Source organism: Parasteatoda tepidariorum, chromosome 1 (genome assembly GCF_043381705.1).
Source record: "Parasteatoda tepidariorum isolate YZ-2023 chromosome 1, CAS_Ptep_4.0, whole genome shotgun sequence".
In the NCBI taxonomy this organism is placed as follows: Eukaryota; Metazoa; Arthropoda; class Arachnida; order Araneae; family Theridiidae; genus Parasteatoda; species Parasteatoda tepidariorum.
The window spans coordinates 10,907,604-10,928,410 of NC_092204.1; the positions used below are offsets into that span (position 1 = coordinate 10,907,604).

General features: G+C 31.1%; 1 protein-coding gene across 1 annotated transcript in view; it reads left to right on the forward strand.

The window, feature by feature from the left end:
* LOC107450135 (cell adhesion molecule Dscam1-like) overlaps positions 1-20,807 on the forward strand; it is a 398,660-nt gene that overhangs the window by 217,387 nt on the left and 160,466 nt on the right. The window contains exon 5 of the mRNA XM_071186796.1: positions 12,311-12,604. Within this exon, the coding sequence (XP_071042897.1) occupies positions 12,311-12,604 (294 nt within the window). The remainder of the gene's footprint in view (positions 1-12,310; positions 12,605-20,807) is intronic.

Sequence of the window (20,807 nt, forward strand, 5' to 3'; positions counted from 1 at the left end):
CCCTCTATAATAAGAGAATATCTCTATGAATTATTTTATCCCTCTATAATAAGAGAATCCCTCAATAAATAATTTTTATCCCTCTATAATAAGAGAATCTCTCTATAAATTATTTTTAGCCCTCTATAATAAGAGAATCCCTATATAAATAATTTTTATCCCTCTTTAATAAGAGAATACCATAATAAATAATTTGTATCCCTCTATAATAAGAGAATCCCTCAATAAATAATTTTTATCCCTCTATAATACGAGAATCTCTGTATGAATTATTTTTAGCCCTCTATAATTAGAGAATCCATATATAAATAATTTTTATCCCACTATAATAAGAGAATCCCACAATAAATAATTTGTATCCCTCTATAATAAGAGAATCCCTCAATAAATAATTTTTATCCCCCTATAATAAGAGAATCTCTCTATGAATTATTTTTAGCCCTCTATAATAAGAGAATCCCTATATAAATAATTTTTATTCCACTATAATAAGAGAATCCCTTAGTAAATAATTTTTATCCCTCTATATTAAGAGAATCCTTCTATAAATAGCCACAAGTACAGACGAATGGCTTGAGGAGTTCTTACTTTAGACAAACTATATATCTCTGTGCTTATGAATCCATCCATAATTCACAATTTGAATTTTAAGTATCTGACTTTTTTTTAAAAAAAATCAATTTCTCGGGAACTATTCGACCGATTTCACTCAAACTTTGTATTTTGCCTTATAAAATTGCGTTCTTTAAAATGCTGCGAAAATACCTTTTATACCTTACACTTCAAACCGTCTTGACCATTCTTAAATAAAGTAATAAAAAATAATAAATATTAACTAAAAGTTATTTTTTACACAAAAGTATCTTTGGATAACGAATTTCATAATTGTGCACAAAAAGTTTTGTAATTCGCTTTAGAAGTTCTCGAGATATAGCGAAATACGCAAAAAGTAAAATTAAAAATTAGGGGTCGAAACTTTGTAGCTCTCTCCTGGCCAAACTATTGAGACCATATTTCCCAGATAGAGGATAAACCCTATATTTTGGGGGTAAGATATCCGTCAAAAAACTGCATGTTTATTTTGAGAAAGTACGATTTTGTGTCTGATTTCTTAACTTTAAATATCGTCTGCACTTATTACTTAGCATATTTGAGTCTACCACCTCAAGCCGTTAAGATTGAGTCCTAGAACGTGAAAATCCGATCATTAGATTAAAAGTTATTTAGAATATTTCCGTTTTTTGTTTGTTTGTTTGTTTTTCGGTGCATTGTTCAGCTCTTTAAAAACAGTTCAAAACGATTCTGTTCCATTTGCTTATGAATCTACCTAGGAATCTAAAACATTCTTTTTTAAGAATGAACAAGAGAAGTCCGTCATGTATAAAATATGTATGTGTATCTCTCTAAAGACAGTTCAAAATAATTTCGCATTAAAATCTATCCATTTGTTTATGAATTTCTTAAGAATTCATAAAAAAATCTTTTAAAAAAATAAACTAAACAAATAAAACAATTCACTCCATTAAAAAATATGTTCGATAGACTCCTTACGAACAATTTGAAACAATTCTGCTACGTCTGTTTATGGACATATCTGGAGCTCCTAAAAATCTTTTAAAAGACTGAACTTCATATTTATCTATCTTTTTCTTCATTCTTATTGGCTATTTTCCAACTAATCGATCACTCCCTTTGCTGATAAAGAAGGACAAGCCTTCATATAGACGTTTTCTTCGGGCATATTATCTCATTTTGTAATAAATTATCCCGTTTTCCTTATGAAAAGCACCGTCTTTAAGGCATATCAGGTTACGTCCCTGATTTATGCTGAACACTATATTAACCGTTATCTTACCCTAAAGTTTACACCGATTCTCCCTAATTAATGTAACATTACTCTTCCTCAAAATCACCCTTTCACGCGTCGCTTCGCCTCATTGGGGCAAATCGTTCAATTTAATAATTGTTCCAAGGAATGGGTTAAAGAAAAGTAATTTCACTGTCACTCCCCATTAATTCTAGTAATTGGACTTCAGATAAACACGATGCATTTTCATTAAAACTGACAGATACAATTTAAGATTCAGATCTGAGATAAGTAGGTTTTGTTTTGGGTGCCGTCCAATTAAAATAGCGCAGTTTACTCAGGGCACATTGTTGATTTTCGATCTCGGAATTAAGGAGTGAACTACGACTTGTTAAAGAATGCTACTTCATTTATTTCGCCGTTCAAATTAGCACACACGCTGCTATATATGGAAATTTTTGATCTTGTTGGTGATTCAGGTCATGGATTTTCCTTAAAACCGTCATATACAATGCAATTTGGTACAATCCAATCAATAAGAGGTCATGGATTTTCCTTAAAACCGTCATATACAATGCAATTTGGTACGATCCAATCAATAAGAGGTCATGGATTTTCCTTAAAACTGTCATATCTAATACGATTTGGTACGATCCAATCAATACTATGAATTACTCAGGGTACATTGTTGATTTTCGATCTCGGAATTAAGGAGTGAACTACGACTAGTTAAAGACTGCTACTTCATTTATTTCTCCGTTCAAATAAGCACACACACTACTTTATGGGGAAGTTTTTTATTTTATTTTGCGAGTCAAGTCATGGATTTTCCTTAAAACCGTCCTATACAATGAAATTTGGTACGATCCAATAAGTGAGAGGTCATGGAACTTCCTTAAAACTGTTATATATAATACAATTTGGGACGATCCAATTAATACTATACATAACTCAGCTCAGATTGTTAGTTTTCGATCTCGGAATTAAGGAATGAACTACAACCAATTAAAGAATGTTACTTCATTTAATTCTTCGTTCAAATTAGCATATTCGCTGCTATATGTGTAATTCTTTGGTTTTGCAAACTCAACGAGAGGTCATGTTTGCTACGTATCTAATATTTTGCCATTGAAAGTTAAAGATACTTGTAATAGAGCATTTTTGTGCTTTCCAACATTATATTTGAAAGTAGCAGATACTTAAAAAAAAAAAAATTCACGATTTTTGCGACTTTACTAATGAAAGTTCTAGATGCTGATACTTGCCCTTTATTCTAATAATCGGGACTGATATTAACATACTTTTTAATCAAAATCGATTAATAAAATGATTCTGAATGATTCTGCTGAAATAAGTAGGTTTTGTTTTGCGTACCATCCAACTGAAATAACTCAGTTTACTTAGGGCGCATTGTTGATTTTCGATCTCGGAATTAAAGAGTGAACTACATCTAGTTATAATACACTGCTTCGTGTAATGCTGCGTTCGAATTGATCCATACGATGCAATATGTGTGGTTTTTAATGTTGCAAGCACAGTGAGAGGTCATGTTTCATTGCTTACACATGATTTGCAGCAGTACTTGTGAATGAAGCAGATACTTTTTATTATGGCTTATTTATGGTTTGTAACATATTTCAAAAAGCAAGATACTTGGAATATAATTTGTATATTCTTTTTTACTTCATTAAGTTAAATATACTTTCTGTTATCGTAATTGGACTTCAGATAAATGTGATAGATTTTCATTATAACTGACAGATACAATTTAATATTCTGTTAAGATAAGTAAGTTATGGTTTTTGGTACGATCCAATTAAAGCCGCTTTGAACATAATTTTAATGTGTCGGGAGGACAACATTTCTGTCAACAATGTATTATTCAGGACACATTGTTAACTTTCAATCTCAAAACCTAATATAAATAAATTACAACTTAATTGTGCCAACTGAGAAAATTCCTGTTTTTATAATTGTCAGCCATTACAAACTTCTATATTTCTTTTTTATATTATAACCGTCGTTGAACAGCCGACCCTATTTTTGGGTTTACGACTGCTAATGTTCAATTACGTAGCCTTGTAATTTTGAACCCAATCCGGAGGACAAGGGAACTCCTGAATCACGCATTGGGAGAAATTTGCCGTCTACCACTGAGGACATTTCACGTCAACACTGTTGTTGGTCAACCCGGATGCGAAATTCGTATCTTATCTACTGGAATTCGAACCCGGTTCGCCTCATTGGAAGCCGAACGCTCTATCCCCTGAGCCATCGCTACTCAAAATTCTATATTGTTTAAATTAAAGTTATCATTGAACATAATTTCGTTCAAATTTTCCGCAAATTAGATGTATTGCTATATAAAACCACATTATCGCCTTCTGATGTTGTAGCTCAATGCAAGGAAACACACAGCTAGATATATTTATACCTCATAAAACTTATCTGAAATTTACATTGCGTTTTAAAAAAACTGACTAGGCTGAATAACTTTTGACCTAATGATCGGATTTTCACATTCTAGGATTCCTTTTTAATGGTTTGAGGGGGTGACCTCAAATATGCCAATTTATAAGTGCAGACGTTATTTTAAAATAAGAAATCATCCACAAAAGCGCACTTTTTCTGAATAAGCATAGCTTTGTTTCGATGAATTTGAATTTCTGATCCCCGAAATGTAAGAAGTGGCTGCAATTTGGTCAAGAGCGCAGCTCTAAGTTCGGACCCCTTAATGTTAATTTTACTTTTTACGTATTTCACAATATCTCGAGAACTTTTTAAACGAAAATAAATTCTCACACAATTATGAAATTCGTTTAGCCAAAGGTAATTACATGCGAAAATAACTTTCCGTAAAAATTTATTATTTTCTATTACTTTATTTAATAGTAGTCGAAAACGTTTTGAATTGTATGGTGTACACATTTTTGTGCCATAGAGTGTAATTTTACATGGAAAAATACAAATCATTATCATTTACTCGCTATATTTTCTTTAAAAAAAGCTTTCACCGGCCATCCCTGCATAATTTATTAACTTTCTACCATGGTTTCACGTAAATAAATTAGCGTATGACTACTATTGCTATTTAAGATGTGCTATATATAGCAAGAATACACCATAATAAATTCGCTCGAGATATTTCTTTTGACTTAATAGTTGTCCTCATTCAGAGTTGATACAGTGTCCCTGAATTTAATTATACGAGTGCAGAGATGAATATGTTCTGCAACCATGGTCCACAAATAATTAATCCTTGATTAATGTCTGGATTAGAGCCAACTCCTCCGACTAAAATGATCTACAAAGTAATTTTCCATAATTAATATCCTCTGGCTTTAAACTTTAATTGTCCCGGCTTTCTTTACTGAAGGAGAGCGAGAACTCTGGATGTTTGGTTTTTGTTTATTATGAAGTGCATTTTTAACTCACACTTTTAGTGTTAAAAGACATATTTCACTTCTTGTATTTATGCAGAAAAATGCATGTATCTTATTAACTTTTTTGTATTCACTAAATGTATAATTAAATAAGTGAGTAAGTATTTAAACGTATCTTTCAATTTACATATTTTTTAGATTATTTCTTTCTTTAAGTATGTAGCATTAATCTAAATAAGTAAAATGCACTTAGATACAAATATTTTTCAATTTTTTAAGCTTTTTTTATATTTTTGACTTTATTATTTTGAAAAATTTTGCTGTAGCCAATACCTATTATAACACTTTAGGAATTTCTCTCTTAAAACGTTTACCAATATTACAAAAGTAGCTTTTAATGTTTAGTTTGCCTTTAAAACCTAGTTCCAATTTTTTTTTAATTACTCTCAGGTGATTAATAATAATAGGCTCTTTAATTTTAAACTATATTCTGATACTGTAATTTCTTAGTAAAGTATGGCTGGCATACATACATCCTCATGCAATTCGATGTCGGATTGTTTCCATTTTATTTTATTACCGTCATCGTTGTAGAGCCGACACAATTCTTTGGGTTTGCGCGACTACTAATGTTCAACTCCGTAGCCTTGTGAATTTTGAACCTAATCCAGAAGACAAGTACACTCCTTGATTAAGTAGAGGAGGAAATTTTTGCCTTCGTGGAGGAATTTTCGATGGAACTAGCCCTCATTTGCTCTGCATGGAGAGGAAAACCACGAAAACCAACCGCGGTTAGCCTGGTAACAAGAGGACTCTAACCCATAGATTCGTCTACCAATGAGGATATTTCACGTAGCACTGTGGTCGGTGCAAACCGGATGCGGAATTTGTATCGACCAGTGATTCGAACCCAGTTCACCTCATTGGAAGGCGAACGCTTTATCCCCTGAGCCAACACGACTCGGTCGGATTGTTTTAGAATGATTCTAAATGCATTAACTCCTTCAAAACCGTGATCACATATATGTGATCACGTGATGCAACCTTCACGTTCCGATACAGCATATATGAAACGAGCCTTTCTGTCTCTAGCGACTAAAGATCACACAAGCATCACACAAGCAATATTAGTATGGTATTCTCCTATTAGTATGTATAGTACATATACGTACTCTTCAGTACGTGTGCTTTCGAAGTATGCCAACCTAAGAAGGTGCTTCTTTCTTAATCTGGGGGTCCTGAAGATGATAAAATTTTTGATTTACGATAAAATTTGAGAGCTGACTTTTCTTATGAGCTGCGCTTTCATAACTTCAATTTTCTATTTCAACCAAAATGATTGCTTGTCTGTTACGAAGAATTTATGCACTGATTCTAAAACTGTTACAGAAGTCAGATTAAAACCTTATTAATTATGAATTTTGAATTATCCAGTATAATATTATTACCTTGCGCACATCTAGTTTCGGGCCAATTCAAGGCAACTAAAATAACAAATCAATCGCGCTTCTGTACTTCTGTAATAGCGCGCCATAATATGATCTCATCATCCTCTATTTACGTTTCTATTTTCATATTTTTCGATTTGGCAAACTTGTTACGAAATAGTTTACATCATTTTTGAAAGATAACTGGAAATTCATATGAATTCACTACTCGCTTTATATATTACATTTTCTGTTATTTCTTGTATCTTTTTTTTTCTTTTTTTGCTTGATATGTTTTATTTTGCACTTTTTGCTTAATTTGTTCTATTTTCGTTTCTATTTTTTGATTGTTCTATTCTATTCGTTCTATTCTGTTCGTTTCTATTTCGTTTCTATTTTCACACTATTGTATTTATATATTTGCTTCGGCTATATTAATGCAATATTAGAAAGCACTATTTTTAACGGATATAATCGTGTGAGCTGATGAAGATATTATATCGTTCCCTTATTTTGTTTTTCAGTTTTTTTTAATTTTTTTTTTCAAAATGTTAAACATTTTTTAAAAAATATTTTATTTTTATATTTTTTTCTTCGTTTCGTTTAAGAAATCTTTATATTTTCTCCATGTTTTCTCTATATTTTTTACTTATTTCATGAGTTCTATGTTCTTGCAGCTTATGCTCAGTATATGAAATTTAAAATATTTTTCTTATTTTTTTATCGGTAATCTCTTTTTTTTTAATTTTTTATAGAAAAGTGTTTTTTTTATGATATAAATTTTAAAAAATGCATACAAAATGTGAAGCAAGCTACATTCATGAGATTGCAAAGTAAATTATTGTAATAAAAATGATTGACTAAGCATAACACATTTTTATTCCAAATAGTAATAAATTTTCAGTAGCATCGTTTCCATCACTTTTAGTGTTCTATACTTTCACCGGTACATTTCAACGCCATTCAAACCCATCATTTTACTTGACAGAGGCATTAAAACTCGAGGAAGAAAAAAAATTCGTTACCATTCGAATACTCAAAAGACAGCCATGTTTCATGTCACATTAGCTTATATTCGAAAAAGAACTGCTGGAAATTTGCCGAATAACCCTCATCTCGTAATAAATGTAACTGTTGCGATGGTTACTGTTGTTCCATTACAATGTAATGACCGGAGGTAGCGGAAAAATATGGAGCTCGAAAACAGTTGGCCTCTTTTTCCCTTTCTGGAGGATTTTTACTTTCTTTTTCCCTAGCTTTTCAATTCCCTGAAGTTAGGCCCGTGGATTCAATCGTTCGATCTACGCACGTATCGTAAAACAGCAGACGATAACAAATATCGTTTGCGAGAGCATTTGGTCTAATCGCACGTAAAAGAACACGGTGTGTGAGTTAGGCTTAACTTCTGTGTTTTGTGGATGAGGAAATGGTATTGTTTATGTTTTATTACTTGTGAAGGAACTTTTCATGTTTTGACCCACGAAATAAATTCAAGTGATTGGTAACATTGAGGATGAGAACTTTTGATGTGGCACGTAGAAAAACGAAATAGGATTTATTAAATTGATTTCTTAGATTAATTGTCACGTACTTCAACTAATCCTGTTTTGTTGATCAACTTGATACTTGGTACTTCATAATTTATTGCATATTAGCTAGGACGTTAGGAATTTCCATAATCTATTCATTTGTTTTCGTTTAATTTTTATAAAATTTAGGTGAAAATAGCATAATTGTAATCTGGGATAGAGAGTAATGAAGAGAAAATGGGAATAAAAAAGTGATTCTTAACGAGCAATACGATTAGTTACGATAAAAACGGTTAATTTGTTATGCATTGAAGACTTAAAACAAATACATCATATATACAGTAGAGTCCCGATAATCCGAGCCCCGGTTATCCGAGTTCCCGCTTTAACCGAGCTATCAAATATTTTAAGGATTTTTTTTGTTCTAGTTTATTTTTTATTTTTAAAAATATCGCCGAAAAATAAATCTGAATTTTATCTTCCAAACACTCGGGAAAACAAAAACTAACAATTTGATCCCATGAAATGATCATTAATATCGTCAAAAATGAAAATGAACCTAGCGAAGATGATGAAGACAGTGACGATGAAAATCAACATATTAAAATCTCTCACACAGATGAACTTAAAGCTGTCGAAAATGCTACTGAATACATAGAACAACAAAAACAGGCGACACCAGCCTTCCTGTTATCCCTAAAAAATGGCGAAACATTGCTACAGAAAAGCACCAAAGAAATGTAAAACAAAAAACGATTAAGGACTTTTTTTTTAAATAAAAACTCTTTAATTCTCGCAAAGTATACTTTTTAAGTTTTTTCAAGTAAGCTTTTTAATAATAATAGGAATTGTATGTGGTATTCTCGTATAAATTTTATATTTCTTAAATATATTACATCTATACCAACTCTTTTTCTTTCTTTTTTAATACTCTTCGTTTTAACCGAGTTTTTCAGCTATCCGAGTTAGTCGTGGTCCAAATTAATTCGGATAATCGGGACTCTACTGTATTTATATATATGCTTAGGCTTAGTTAGTCATTTTTATTACAAAAATACATTTTGCCATCTCATGAATGTAGCTTACTGCATTTTATATGCATTTCTTTTAAATTAATATCATAAAAACATACTTCAATTCGTTTTTAATTTTATTGAAAAAAGTTGTAGTATTAATTTGGAGTGTTTTTTTTTTTTTTTTTTTTTTTTTTTTNTCTGCTGAAGAAAAACGACAGTTTAATTGCCTTAAACACGAAGCAGATGTTTAATTTCAAGCAAATCTGAAATAATCAATTGAAGATTTTGTCTGTGCGTATGTGTGCCCCCTCATTTTGTAACACCAGAACCGTTTGTTTTAGGATCTTGAAATTTGAACAGCTGGCGCAAGGGACTGTTTGAACCCCCGTTTCTAAAAATCGTTCATAAGTGTAACTTAGTCTGTTGGGGAAGACGTTTCGAAAATAGATTTTTATCATTGGTTATTATACATGGGCATTTGGCATTTTTATAAATTAAATTTCAGACGGTTCTGTTTTTTCAACTATTTAAAGCATAATATTAGTGATATATGCTGGTTCACAGCTCTATTTAATCATAAAAGGAGCTCGGTTTTTGAGATTTAATTATTTATATTCGTTAAGCTTAATGATTAGCTTGGATATCACGCAAGGATTACTTCGCATGATTAGTAATTCAGATACAAAGTTATCTGAAATCACGTGTTTAGTTTGTTTATAGTCGCAGTTTTGAAATGTCTTTCCATAAAACTTTTTACTTAATGTATAACGTAGTATTTTTTTTTACGACAAACGAAGTAACAAGAAATATAATTACGACATACTTACATAATAAACGAATACATTTAGAAATAACGACACTATAATAACGTACAAATTGAGACTATTAAGCTCCGGGAATGATGTAATAGCAAGAAAATAGTTGTACGTAAATTACTTACTCATTTAATAACATGCCGTAATGCGCCTCTGTATTCAGCTACTAAGGTATCAGAAATAGTTTTTAAAATCGATGTTATCTCTAATTCTGACGTTGTTGTGATCTTAAATGCTTCGACAAGTTTATCTTGTTAATTTAGTATTTTTTTTCTTTTCTTTTGGAAGTTTTTTTAGATTATTCGTTCATCAATTTCTTTCGACAAATCTATTGTATACATTTTATTTCCGAAATTGAAAAATTTACTCACGAGTTTAGAATATAGAAGAACACTGAACGTCAGAATTAAAGAGTGTTCCAACAGAGCACTTAAAATAGAGAATATTTCTCGCTAAGTTTTATTACCAAATACAGTAAAGTATGGCTAGTCAAACCAACTCTCAAATATGATATAGTTTGTCTAAATTGTCATTAATTGTAATAGTTTGTCTCCTCCAGACATTCGTCTGGACCTGTGGCGGTGGCTATGGTAATGAGGTACGACTATTTCAGTAGGGGTGCGGGGTCACTGTTTTGGGGTCGTTTCAGCTCGGGTCAACTGGTGAAAAGAATCTCTTTTTTTCGATCTATTGTGTTAGTCCTAGAGTGAAGCTACACCCTCCCTAGAATGTGCCATTCCATAGCACCGGACGGCCTCAGACTTTGTAGTGGGAGGAGTTCTTAGCTTAGACAAATTATACTTAAATTTCTGTAAAGTAAATAATATAAAAATAGCAATTTTTTAAGAAAAGTAGATGTGTAAAAATTTATTAACTTTCTGATGCTTACTTTCTTTTATTAACTTTAGTTTGTTTGAAATTTAAGCTATTATTTTTAATTAATGAATTGAATTAAAACTGCTAAATGATTACATTTGTCATTTTCAGTTTCTACTATTTCGTGCTGTTAAATTTTGTTCAGTTTCTTTCTTTGATATAGGTTTCTTTAAAAACAAAATTCCAACCATGTATTAAATATTATTTATTTAGTTTTGAAAGCTAAACAAAAGTGAATTATGGCTGGTGGGGATTACTTTGAATCGTAACAAAAATATATGTGTATGAAAGGTATATTTAAATAATATAATATTCTCAGAAGGTATTATCCAAGTCAAAGTTCTTAATGATCCCATCACATCATTTTGATGGTTTATGTTGGTTTAAGTGGTCACCCTCATCCAACATTTTCCATAATGCATTCATGGTTTTTGATATGTCAACGAACTTCCGTTATTCCATGATGGAAAATGCTACATTAATATTATGATGGTTAACCATCAAGAGAAGTGTAATTCTCATGAAACAACAATCCATGATAGGCCGGGATAGCCTGGTCGGTAGGGCGCTGGGCCCATGTCCGAGAGTTTGTGGGTTCAAACCCCGCCGGCCGAAGACCGTGTAGTAAAGTGACTGATGCACGTTAAATCTGTCGAGTTGCAAAAGTCCTCCGTGTTCCTATAACAAATCAACACCTCCGGGGGTACAGGATTGGAGATCGATCTTTCTCTGATTCAGGTCAAAATTACGATCTGTGGATGTATGAATGGGTCCGCCCTATAAACGGGTGCGACGTATGGTGTGGCAGAAGTCGAATTCTTGGCCATAGATGGCGCCACTGGAAAACAAGAACAATCGCACCCCCTCTGCCTAAACAGGCATACGTCAACAACAACAATCCATGATGGTTCCAACTATACATTTCCGTGATGGTTTGATGAGAATTCTTGTTGGTTCTCAAGAATATACCATCAAAACAATTTGGGTTTTTTATGTTGGTCCATCATAAATCAGTCCAAATTCCTACATTGGGATGATGGTGGTTCATAATCTTTCCAATATTTGATTTTTAGGAAACTGTGATGGAAATTTCTGATGGTTTACCATGAACAAACCATCAAAACAAGTTGCTATTCTTATGTTGGACCATCATAAATCAGTCCGAATTCTTACATATAAGGCGATGGTTACCTTTGTTAGTTACCATGAAAAGATATAATGGTTCGTGATGGAATAATTGAGGGTTACCATCAAGATTATGTTGGTCCATCAATGGAAAACCATCAATAATTTTGACTTGGGTAGATAAATCAATTAAATCGAAATTATTAAATGAAAATCTATAGTTACAATGTTCTGTTACAATGAATGTGAAATAGAATCTTTTTTTTTAATTTTATTTTTAATTCATGAAAAAGAACATTAAGCTAATTGCTATGATTTATTTCTACTTTTAGAACCTAGAGGTACTTCTCGTCCCCGAATGGCTGATGCAAAAATGCAAGTTTATGGAAGAAGAGGCGATTTAATAGCACTTCCCTGCGTTGCTCATGGTTTTCCTCTTCCTAGCTACAGGTGGTTTGTCCAAGAGAATGGTCAGTTGAGACCCATTGTGTCCACTCATCGAATATCTCAGCTGGAAGGAACTTTGATAATCCAACAAGCAACCGTTGCGGACAGTGGTCATTATGTGTGTTTGACTAATAACAGTTTAGGAGAGGAAAGAGCTCATACGAGATTACTCGTCACTGGTGAGTTTATGTTGATTTATACAAATGTAGTGACCTCCCAAAAAAAATTTTTTTTTCGATCTATGCTTATCAGTTCCATAATAAGAGCGAAAACGTACTTTTTTTTTAAATTGTAAATCTAGCAACTCTGCTACGCTTCCTTTTTTTCACTAATTCTAATGAAAAAAAAATTTTTTTTTTTTAACTTAATGAATTTTATTATATTTACAAACTAAATTGTTTTATATGCTATAATAATACAGGATGAAAGAACTAAATAATCATTCATAATTTTAAAGTGTGTTTTTTCCAGCACAAGCACTAAAATACTTTTCCAGCTTTTTTTTTTTTTTTTTTGCTCGCTTTTAAATAAATTTTCATTTTTATAAAAATTATAAGCATAAGTGAAATTTTTCTCAAAACTGGATCACTTTGACTTAAATCATTATTCGGAAAATTCAATTAAAGTTATCGGTACCTTCACTGTAAAAAAATCCGAGTTACGATAAAAAGTACCGGCACTCTGGGTGTTGCTCCTTTTTATCGTAAAATTGATTTTTAACGGAACATGTTACGGAACAATTTGACGTACCGTAATTTTTACAGTAATAATTACCATAAAACCGCTGAATCACTCTCATTAAATAAATTTTGTTGTAAAAATTATGGTGTAATATTTTACGGTAAAATTTTATTGGTAAAGTGGATTTTACGGATGATGCACGCAAAGTACCAGTGCTTTATACCGCGATTTGATCTGTAATTTCTTACGCAGTTGAACCTCAATCAGATGAAACTTTTCTAAAAAAGAACTGAACCATGTTTCCATTTAAGTTTAACTATTATGTGTTGTAATAAAGTTAAAGAAGCACGATATTATGCTTCATCTTTTTCCCATATGAAGGATACCCATATTAATTTGAACTATGATATAGATCAACACCATCTAAATGTATTAAGATCGTATTTATTTTTGTTGTGCGGAATTTTTATACTAAATTTACTGTAATTTTTAAAATAACAATTACCGTAAAATTGCTGAATCACACGAGTTAAAAAAATATTACTGTAAAAATTACAGCATAATATTTAAGGGTGAAAATGAATTTTACGGTGAAATGGTTTCTACGGATGACGTATCCAAAGTGCTGGTACTTTTAAGCAAATTACAGGATTACTGCTTTCTTACTGCATTATCTTGAGTAATCCTGCCGTAATTTGTTTGTATTTACCGTAATTTGTTAAGGAATTTCTAATGGTGTACCGTTACGGAAACGGTACACGGCAAATTGTATTTCACCTACTTTAGTAATTTTTTTAATTTTAAAGAAAGTTTTTTTTTTACTTTAAAATATAGAAAAAAAATAGTTAAGGTAAACCAAAAATAAATTACGAGATTCCAAATGCAGGAAAAAATTCATAATATCTAAATGCAAACAAATTATGATAGGTATGATGGCGCAGTAAGTGAACAATTTTCCCATTATTTGTTTGTATTTTAGTATTTAAAAATATATTTCAGTGTTTTAAACTTCGTTATTTACTCTTTGTTTAACTTAACTCACTTTTTTTGTAGGTACTTTAAATTTTGAATTACTAATGTAGGTAAAATAGTAAATTGTTCCTCACCCCTTAAAGAGCCCTCCAAACATTGCTTTAAATACTTATTTTGCATTCATTATTTTAATTGCATACTTTGAACACATTTTTGCACAAAAATATTTCTAAAAGCAAATGTGATTACAAAAAGCAAATTTTTCATTTTAGAAATATTAAAAAAAACTTTTTCATAAAATATTATATAAATGTAATATAAAATTACTTTAGAATAAAAGAAACAACACTTTTAGTTTGTAACCTTTCATTTTTAATAATAATCAACATCAAAAATGTAATAATAACATAGAATATTAACTAGAAAGGATGATTAATATTATTAACAATAGCTGTTAAAGAACAATAAATAAACAATAAATCGACAAATGCCATTATTATTTTTTTCCTATTAACAGGAAACGTTTTCCGTATCGTATCTCCTTTGTCAATTAATAATTCTATCATGATTTTTGTCCAATAAGAAAGCGCCGACAGTAATGAGAAATATTTTTGGACCATTATCTTTTTATGTTATATAGAGAATTGAAAATAAATTGCAGTTTTTCTAAAAACCTATTTTATGTTGACTTAAATCATTCTTCCTCTGTAAAATACAACAATGAATGAATATTATGATTCAGAAAATTCAAGATCAATGTTATTAAATATAAATTTGAATTTATAAATAAATTCTTTTCATTACTATTTATAAAATCACTTTTTTTTAAAATTTTGAATAGAATTCCATTCATTTCTTAGTCTTTATTACTGGAACTTAAATTGAACTCTTGAAAAATAATTTTAAAAAGAATCATGTTTCGAGTATAATTTTAAATTTTATTCAAATATAATTTTGGCGAAGAAAAAACTTTTTGTTGCCAAATTTCAAAAACTTATCTTGGAAAACCACTTCTTTTTCCTCATTGAACTTTCGCTTATGATATAAATGCGTCTTTAATTAGGAATAAAACGAAATGTTTTCAGTGGAGAAAAAATTTTTATTTTTTATTATTCTTCTGTCTCTTTGGAATTTAAAAGTTTTGTTCTTCTCTTAAGATCTTTAGAAACTCGCAAATTTAAAAGAAAATCATCATTTTTCCGAAACGAATTAGAAAACCTGAATCAACCGAGCTTTCTGAAGCGTGGAAACGATTTAAATAAAAGGAAGGAGGGAAAAAAACTAAGTACACTCAAAAGATTCGTTCGTAAAAGCTTGCTTTTTTAAAAGAAAACGTATATAATCGATAATAACTTTGAAAACCAAAAAGCTGGAACCAAAAATTCATCGCGTATTGTGTCGAAACTTTCTTGGCAGTTTCAGGAAAAGATTTGCCTGAAAAGTCCGCCTTCGTTGTTATTTTAGGATTTTTCCTTTTGTTCTGCCTGAATTCTTCTCTTCATTTTTGTTAATTCCTTTCATTGAAGATGGAATTTTTTAAGACGTGTGTGTGTTTTAAAAAAAAAGTTCCATTTTCATTGTCAGAATTTCTAGTTAAAATCACACATTTTAAAGATGAAAAATATTCCTATGTAGCGATACGTTTTAAAGAGGATTATTAGGTTTTTTTTTATAAATTGAGTTGCCAAATTATTGTGAAGAAAGCTACTTAAACGCCATATTATTAGAGGCACTATAAGATTCTATGTAAAATTATAATTATCAGGTGAAACTATACAGTTGTATTGTTTTTAGTCGGATGAAACCGGTTTGCATTTGTTTACGCTACTGTATCAATTAGTTAACATTGTAATGCAATACGTTAAAAATAAATATAAATAGGAAGTATATAAGTATATAAAAAATCTCCTGAATAAAAACCCCATTNCGTCAAGACAATAAAGCTGTATAGTATCACCTGATAATTAAGATTTTACATAGAATCTTACAGTGCGTCTAATAATTTTGTCTAATTATTATAATATACTAATATAATGCCTGATATAATAAATATTCTATATTTATATAATATAACGTCTAGTTTATCCTATCGTCAAATTTATATTATACATCGCCGAATTTAACCAATCGATATACTAACGTACACAAGTGCAAACCATTTTTAGTCACATAAAAACAATAAAGCTGTTTAGTATCACACATATATGGCAACGTTACTTTTAAAAAGTAACGAGTAAAAGTACAAGTATTTTTAAAAAAAGTAACGAGTAGAAAGTAAAAAGTTCTTTTTTTAAAAAGTAACGAGTAAAAAGTACAAGTACTAAAAAAAAAAGTAACGATTTAAAAGTACATTTCTAGGAAATCGAAAATTCAAAGTAACCTAAAATTTTATTGAATAATATTCTTATGTTCTTTAATGTTTTTGCAAAATTGTTGTTATTTATTTAATTATTTTTAATTTTGAAAGTTATGGATATTAATTTATTTTTGAATTCGGAAGAATATTATAATATAATTTTATAATATAATCGTATAATATAATTTTAAAATCAAATATAATTTTAATATCAAACTTTTTATGGATTCGCACGAAAAAGAAATTTTATCTATTGATTTTAATTTTTAGTTTATTATTTTTATTTATTTAAATTACCATTGATTTAAACATTTTTTTACTCTTTAGAAACGCGTTTTAAAAACATAAAACGAGAAATCGAGATGTGATTTTCATTGAATTATGAAATTAATGTTAAATCAAAGCTGATACCTATCCGAAAAAAGGTAATAAACAGTTAGTAAGAACAGTTCGATTTTTCCTTTTTTTCGGCAGTAGTGAACTTCTAGCGGCTATTAAATTGTAGCAGCAGCAGTATTCACAGATGGGATGAGCATCTATCTTCTACTTATTAAAAAGTAGTAGTAGTCTTGGTGGATATATTGGGCTGACTAAAAAGCATTTTCAATAGATGACAGGTGCGTCGATTTGGGCTAAATTAGTTCCATTTTCTAACAGACAAACTCTGAATTATACTTCACTAGTCAAGAAGAACGACATACCATATCGGCGTGTTGTTGTTGATTAACTCACGGCGTCTGTGTTTAGCTAGTTTTACTTTGTTAACTCTCTAATGATATCTTGTTTTTAAGCTATCTTTATTAGTTAGTTATTAAATCTATAAAAGTTATTTTTTATCCTGATAATTTGTTTTACTTGATAGGTTACTAGTCTAGCAATATTAAATCAATGCATGCCCTCGTCAAATGATGGGTGTTGTTGGTTCACCAATACTAAACATCCTTTGATCGTTGACCATCATAGTACTAAAACTTTCCATCATAACATTAGGAAAGTTGTTGGCTCAAGAATTTCAAGCATAACTTGTTGGTTGACCATGAGTACCAAAGCAACATTTTCCATCACGAGATGATGGAATATGTTGGTCAAAAATTTCTAACATAACATGTTAGCTGATTATCATATAGTAAAATATCATCTTTCGACACGAAATGATGGAGGTTTGTTGGCCCATTAATATCCGTTGCCAGATGATGGTAATTGTTGAATGATGGTTACCATCAAATAATGTTGGGCCATCAAGAAGCCAAAGTAAACCATCAAAATATCTTGATGTTCCCTTCATGAATTTTGTCTTCGGTTTATAAAAAATTTTAGTTTTTATATAAGTATAAAAACAATTCTCTGTCATTTTCTTTTGTAAAGAAAAAACATTAATAAACTCTATATTTTTGTAAAGGGTTTTAGTTGGACCCTCAGGCTTCCTGGGCCCCAGAACGATTTTCTCTCTCTTTCCCCTGGCCTCCTTCGAGTACGGTCTTCACTACATCACTTGTAAATTACATGCATAATTTTCTTAAATTGTCATATAAAATAGAAATATCTGCTATATTTTCACTTAAATTTATAGTATTTTTAATTTTCCTATAGAGTTAACATGTGTACCTGGTTTTACTCAGGTAGTGGGGTTCGACTTTTTCAGGAAAAAAAAATTATTTATGAGAAAAGTAGTATATCTATGATTATTCTAGAATGATATACTGTACATAACTAAACAATGAATATCTTTGCTTAAATCAGACAGTATCTAAGCCGAACAGTTTAACTCCAAGCCTTCCAACCTTAGCTACTCTGTATTACCCCACCTTCCCCTGTATTCAAGTTGTCCCGTCCCTACTGCTCTTAATATACACCGAAGAGCCATTACATCATGACCACCCTGCTAACAACATGTAGGACCACCTTTAGCCCTCAAACCCCGTGGCATTGATTCCACAAGGTGCTTATTGGTAGTCTGAGGTATCTGGTACCAAGTTCTCACCAACTGGTCCTGCAATTCCCTCACATTGCGAGGGGGTAGCGTGGCAGCACGAATTTGGTTTTCCAAGTGGGACCACAAATGCTCTATTGGATTAAGGTCAGGTGAATTTTGGGGCCAGGACATGACTTGAAAGTCACTGGAATGTTCCTCGACGATTCGACCCTTATGACATGCTGCATTATCCTGTTGGTAAACATCATCTCCCGCAGGAAAAACTGTTGTCATGAATGGGTGAACCTGGTGTGCGACTATGTTCAAGTAGCTTACAGACGTCAGGGATTGTTCTATGAGGATTATGGGTCCTAATGTGCCCCATGAAAACATTGTTCCTGGGAGAGAAACCATGAAAACCTGGGTGAGCCCATTGTTATAGATGGAGGGTGGTCATAATGTAATGGCTCTTCGGTGTATATTATTGAATTTTTGTCAAAAAAGAAGTAAAAGTGTATGCATGTTAAGGATTTGAGCGAGGAAAAACGAAATTGCTAAAATTATTTCAACTGAGTAAAATGTATTAAAAACCAGAAATTTTGTTAAATCCTTGCCATACGAAAGAAAAAATTACTAAATGAATGGCTTAAATATTGTCTATTTTGATTTTATTACCAGAAAAATAATTTTTTTCTACCAGAAATGTCTTTACCATACGATGATTTTTCCAGAATTTTTTTTCTCCGTGTGGATTTATTAGTGATTAACTCAACATTTTGCATTACTTATAGACGAACTTTTCTATTTTAAAAATAAATCTCGATTCGAATACTTCATATAAATATTGCATCGACGTAAATAACACATTTTATCAAAAGCGAAATAAAGTTTCGAAAACAAAATGTACTTTTTTAAATACTCTTAGTATTTTGCAATATAATAGAAAGATCAAATGCGCAAACCGATTTAGAAAAAAGAACTTGCGTAAAAGATGAAACCTATCAAATATTACAACAACAAAAAATAAATAAAGTAAATAAAAATAATAAAACATTTTTCCTTTCATCTTAGATGTCGTGAAAGAAACTGAAGCGAAAAATAAAAGAAAATTCTGTCATGAAAAATAAATTTCCCCATCCCATTCAGGCAAAAGCCTGAAAAGTCCCCCGCATACACCCTTCTCTATCGTCTGAAACAAAGTTCGTTCGAAAACATTCGGAGAAAAAAAAATTGAAATGCGGATTCGCAAAAGTCATGTCCGAGGTACGCAAAATTGGAGTAAATCTACATGAGGACGGAAAATGAAAAATAAATGTTCCGAATATTCTGGGAAAAAGAATTGGAAAATATGTTTCAATTGAAGGGAATGAAATGAAATAAATTTTTGAATCCGATTCCGCAAAGTATGATATCTTGGAAAATAAACACGAAAAAAAAGAAATAATAATAGATCAATAATGTGTTTTTGAATTAGTTTCTGAGCGGTATTACTTTTTTCATGCATGCATTAAAATACTTCTCTGGAGGAAAATTTGAACAATATTCTTCCAACTAGGAAAACATTCTAAAACACGGGTGGAACATTCTGGAATAATTTCGTTTTGGAGAGAGGAGCACGTTTTAGATACTTTGATATTCAAATTCCGGAAATGTATTCCGGTAGGGAACTTACACGAATAAGTTAAATGTAAATATTTTCTGTGTAAACTTTGCATGCAAATTGAGAAAAATTCTTTTAACATTCATAACCTGTGATTGATATGGTGATACTAAAGTTTAGACGTCGAAGTTTTAAGACGTTGGTGCAAAATATACCATTACTATTTTTCTCAATAAATGAAATTTATTTTAAATTAAGACTAAAACTGTTTTGCAATCATTAGAATTTTTTAATATATCTAATCAAAGAAAGAAGCTTATTTACACAAATTCAGAAATAAACAAAATAAGTAAGTAACATTTAAAATGATAAATTAAAATAGAAAAGCGATAAAAGCAGCTAAAACCATTTTTTTAAAATATTTTTTATAACCGTCGTCGAACAGCCGACCCAATTTTTGGGTTTACGACTACTAACGTTTAACTCCGTGGCCTTGTAATTTTGAACCCAATCCGGAAGACAAGGGAACTCCTGGATCAGATATTGGGAGAAATTTGCCTTGGACTTTTTGATGGAACTAACCTGCATTTGCATTGCATGGAGAGGAAGACCACGAGAACCTCTCACGGTTAGCCTGACGGCAAGGGGACTCTAACCCATGATCCGTCTACCACTGAAGATATTTCACGTCAACAATGTGGTCGGTGCAAGCCGGATGCGGAATTCGTATGGACCAGACATCGCCGAGATCGTACCCCGGTTCACCTCATTTGAAGGCGAACGCTCAATCCCCTGAGCCATCGCAGCTCCTAAAACCAAATGTGTCTTATTTTAATAATTTAGAAAGTCAGAAACACAATT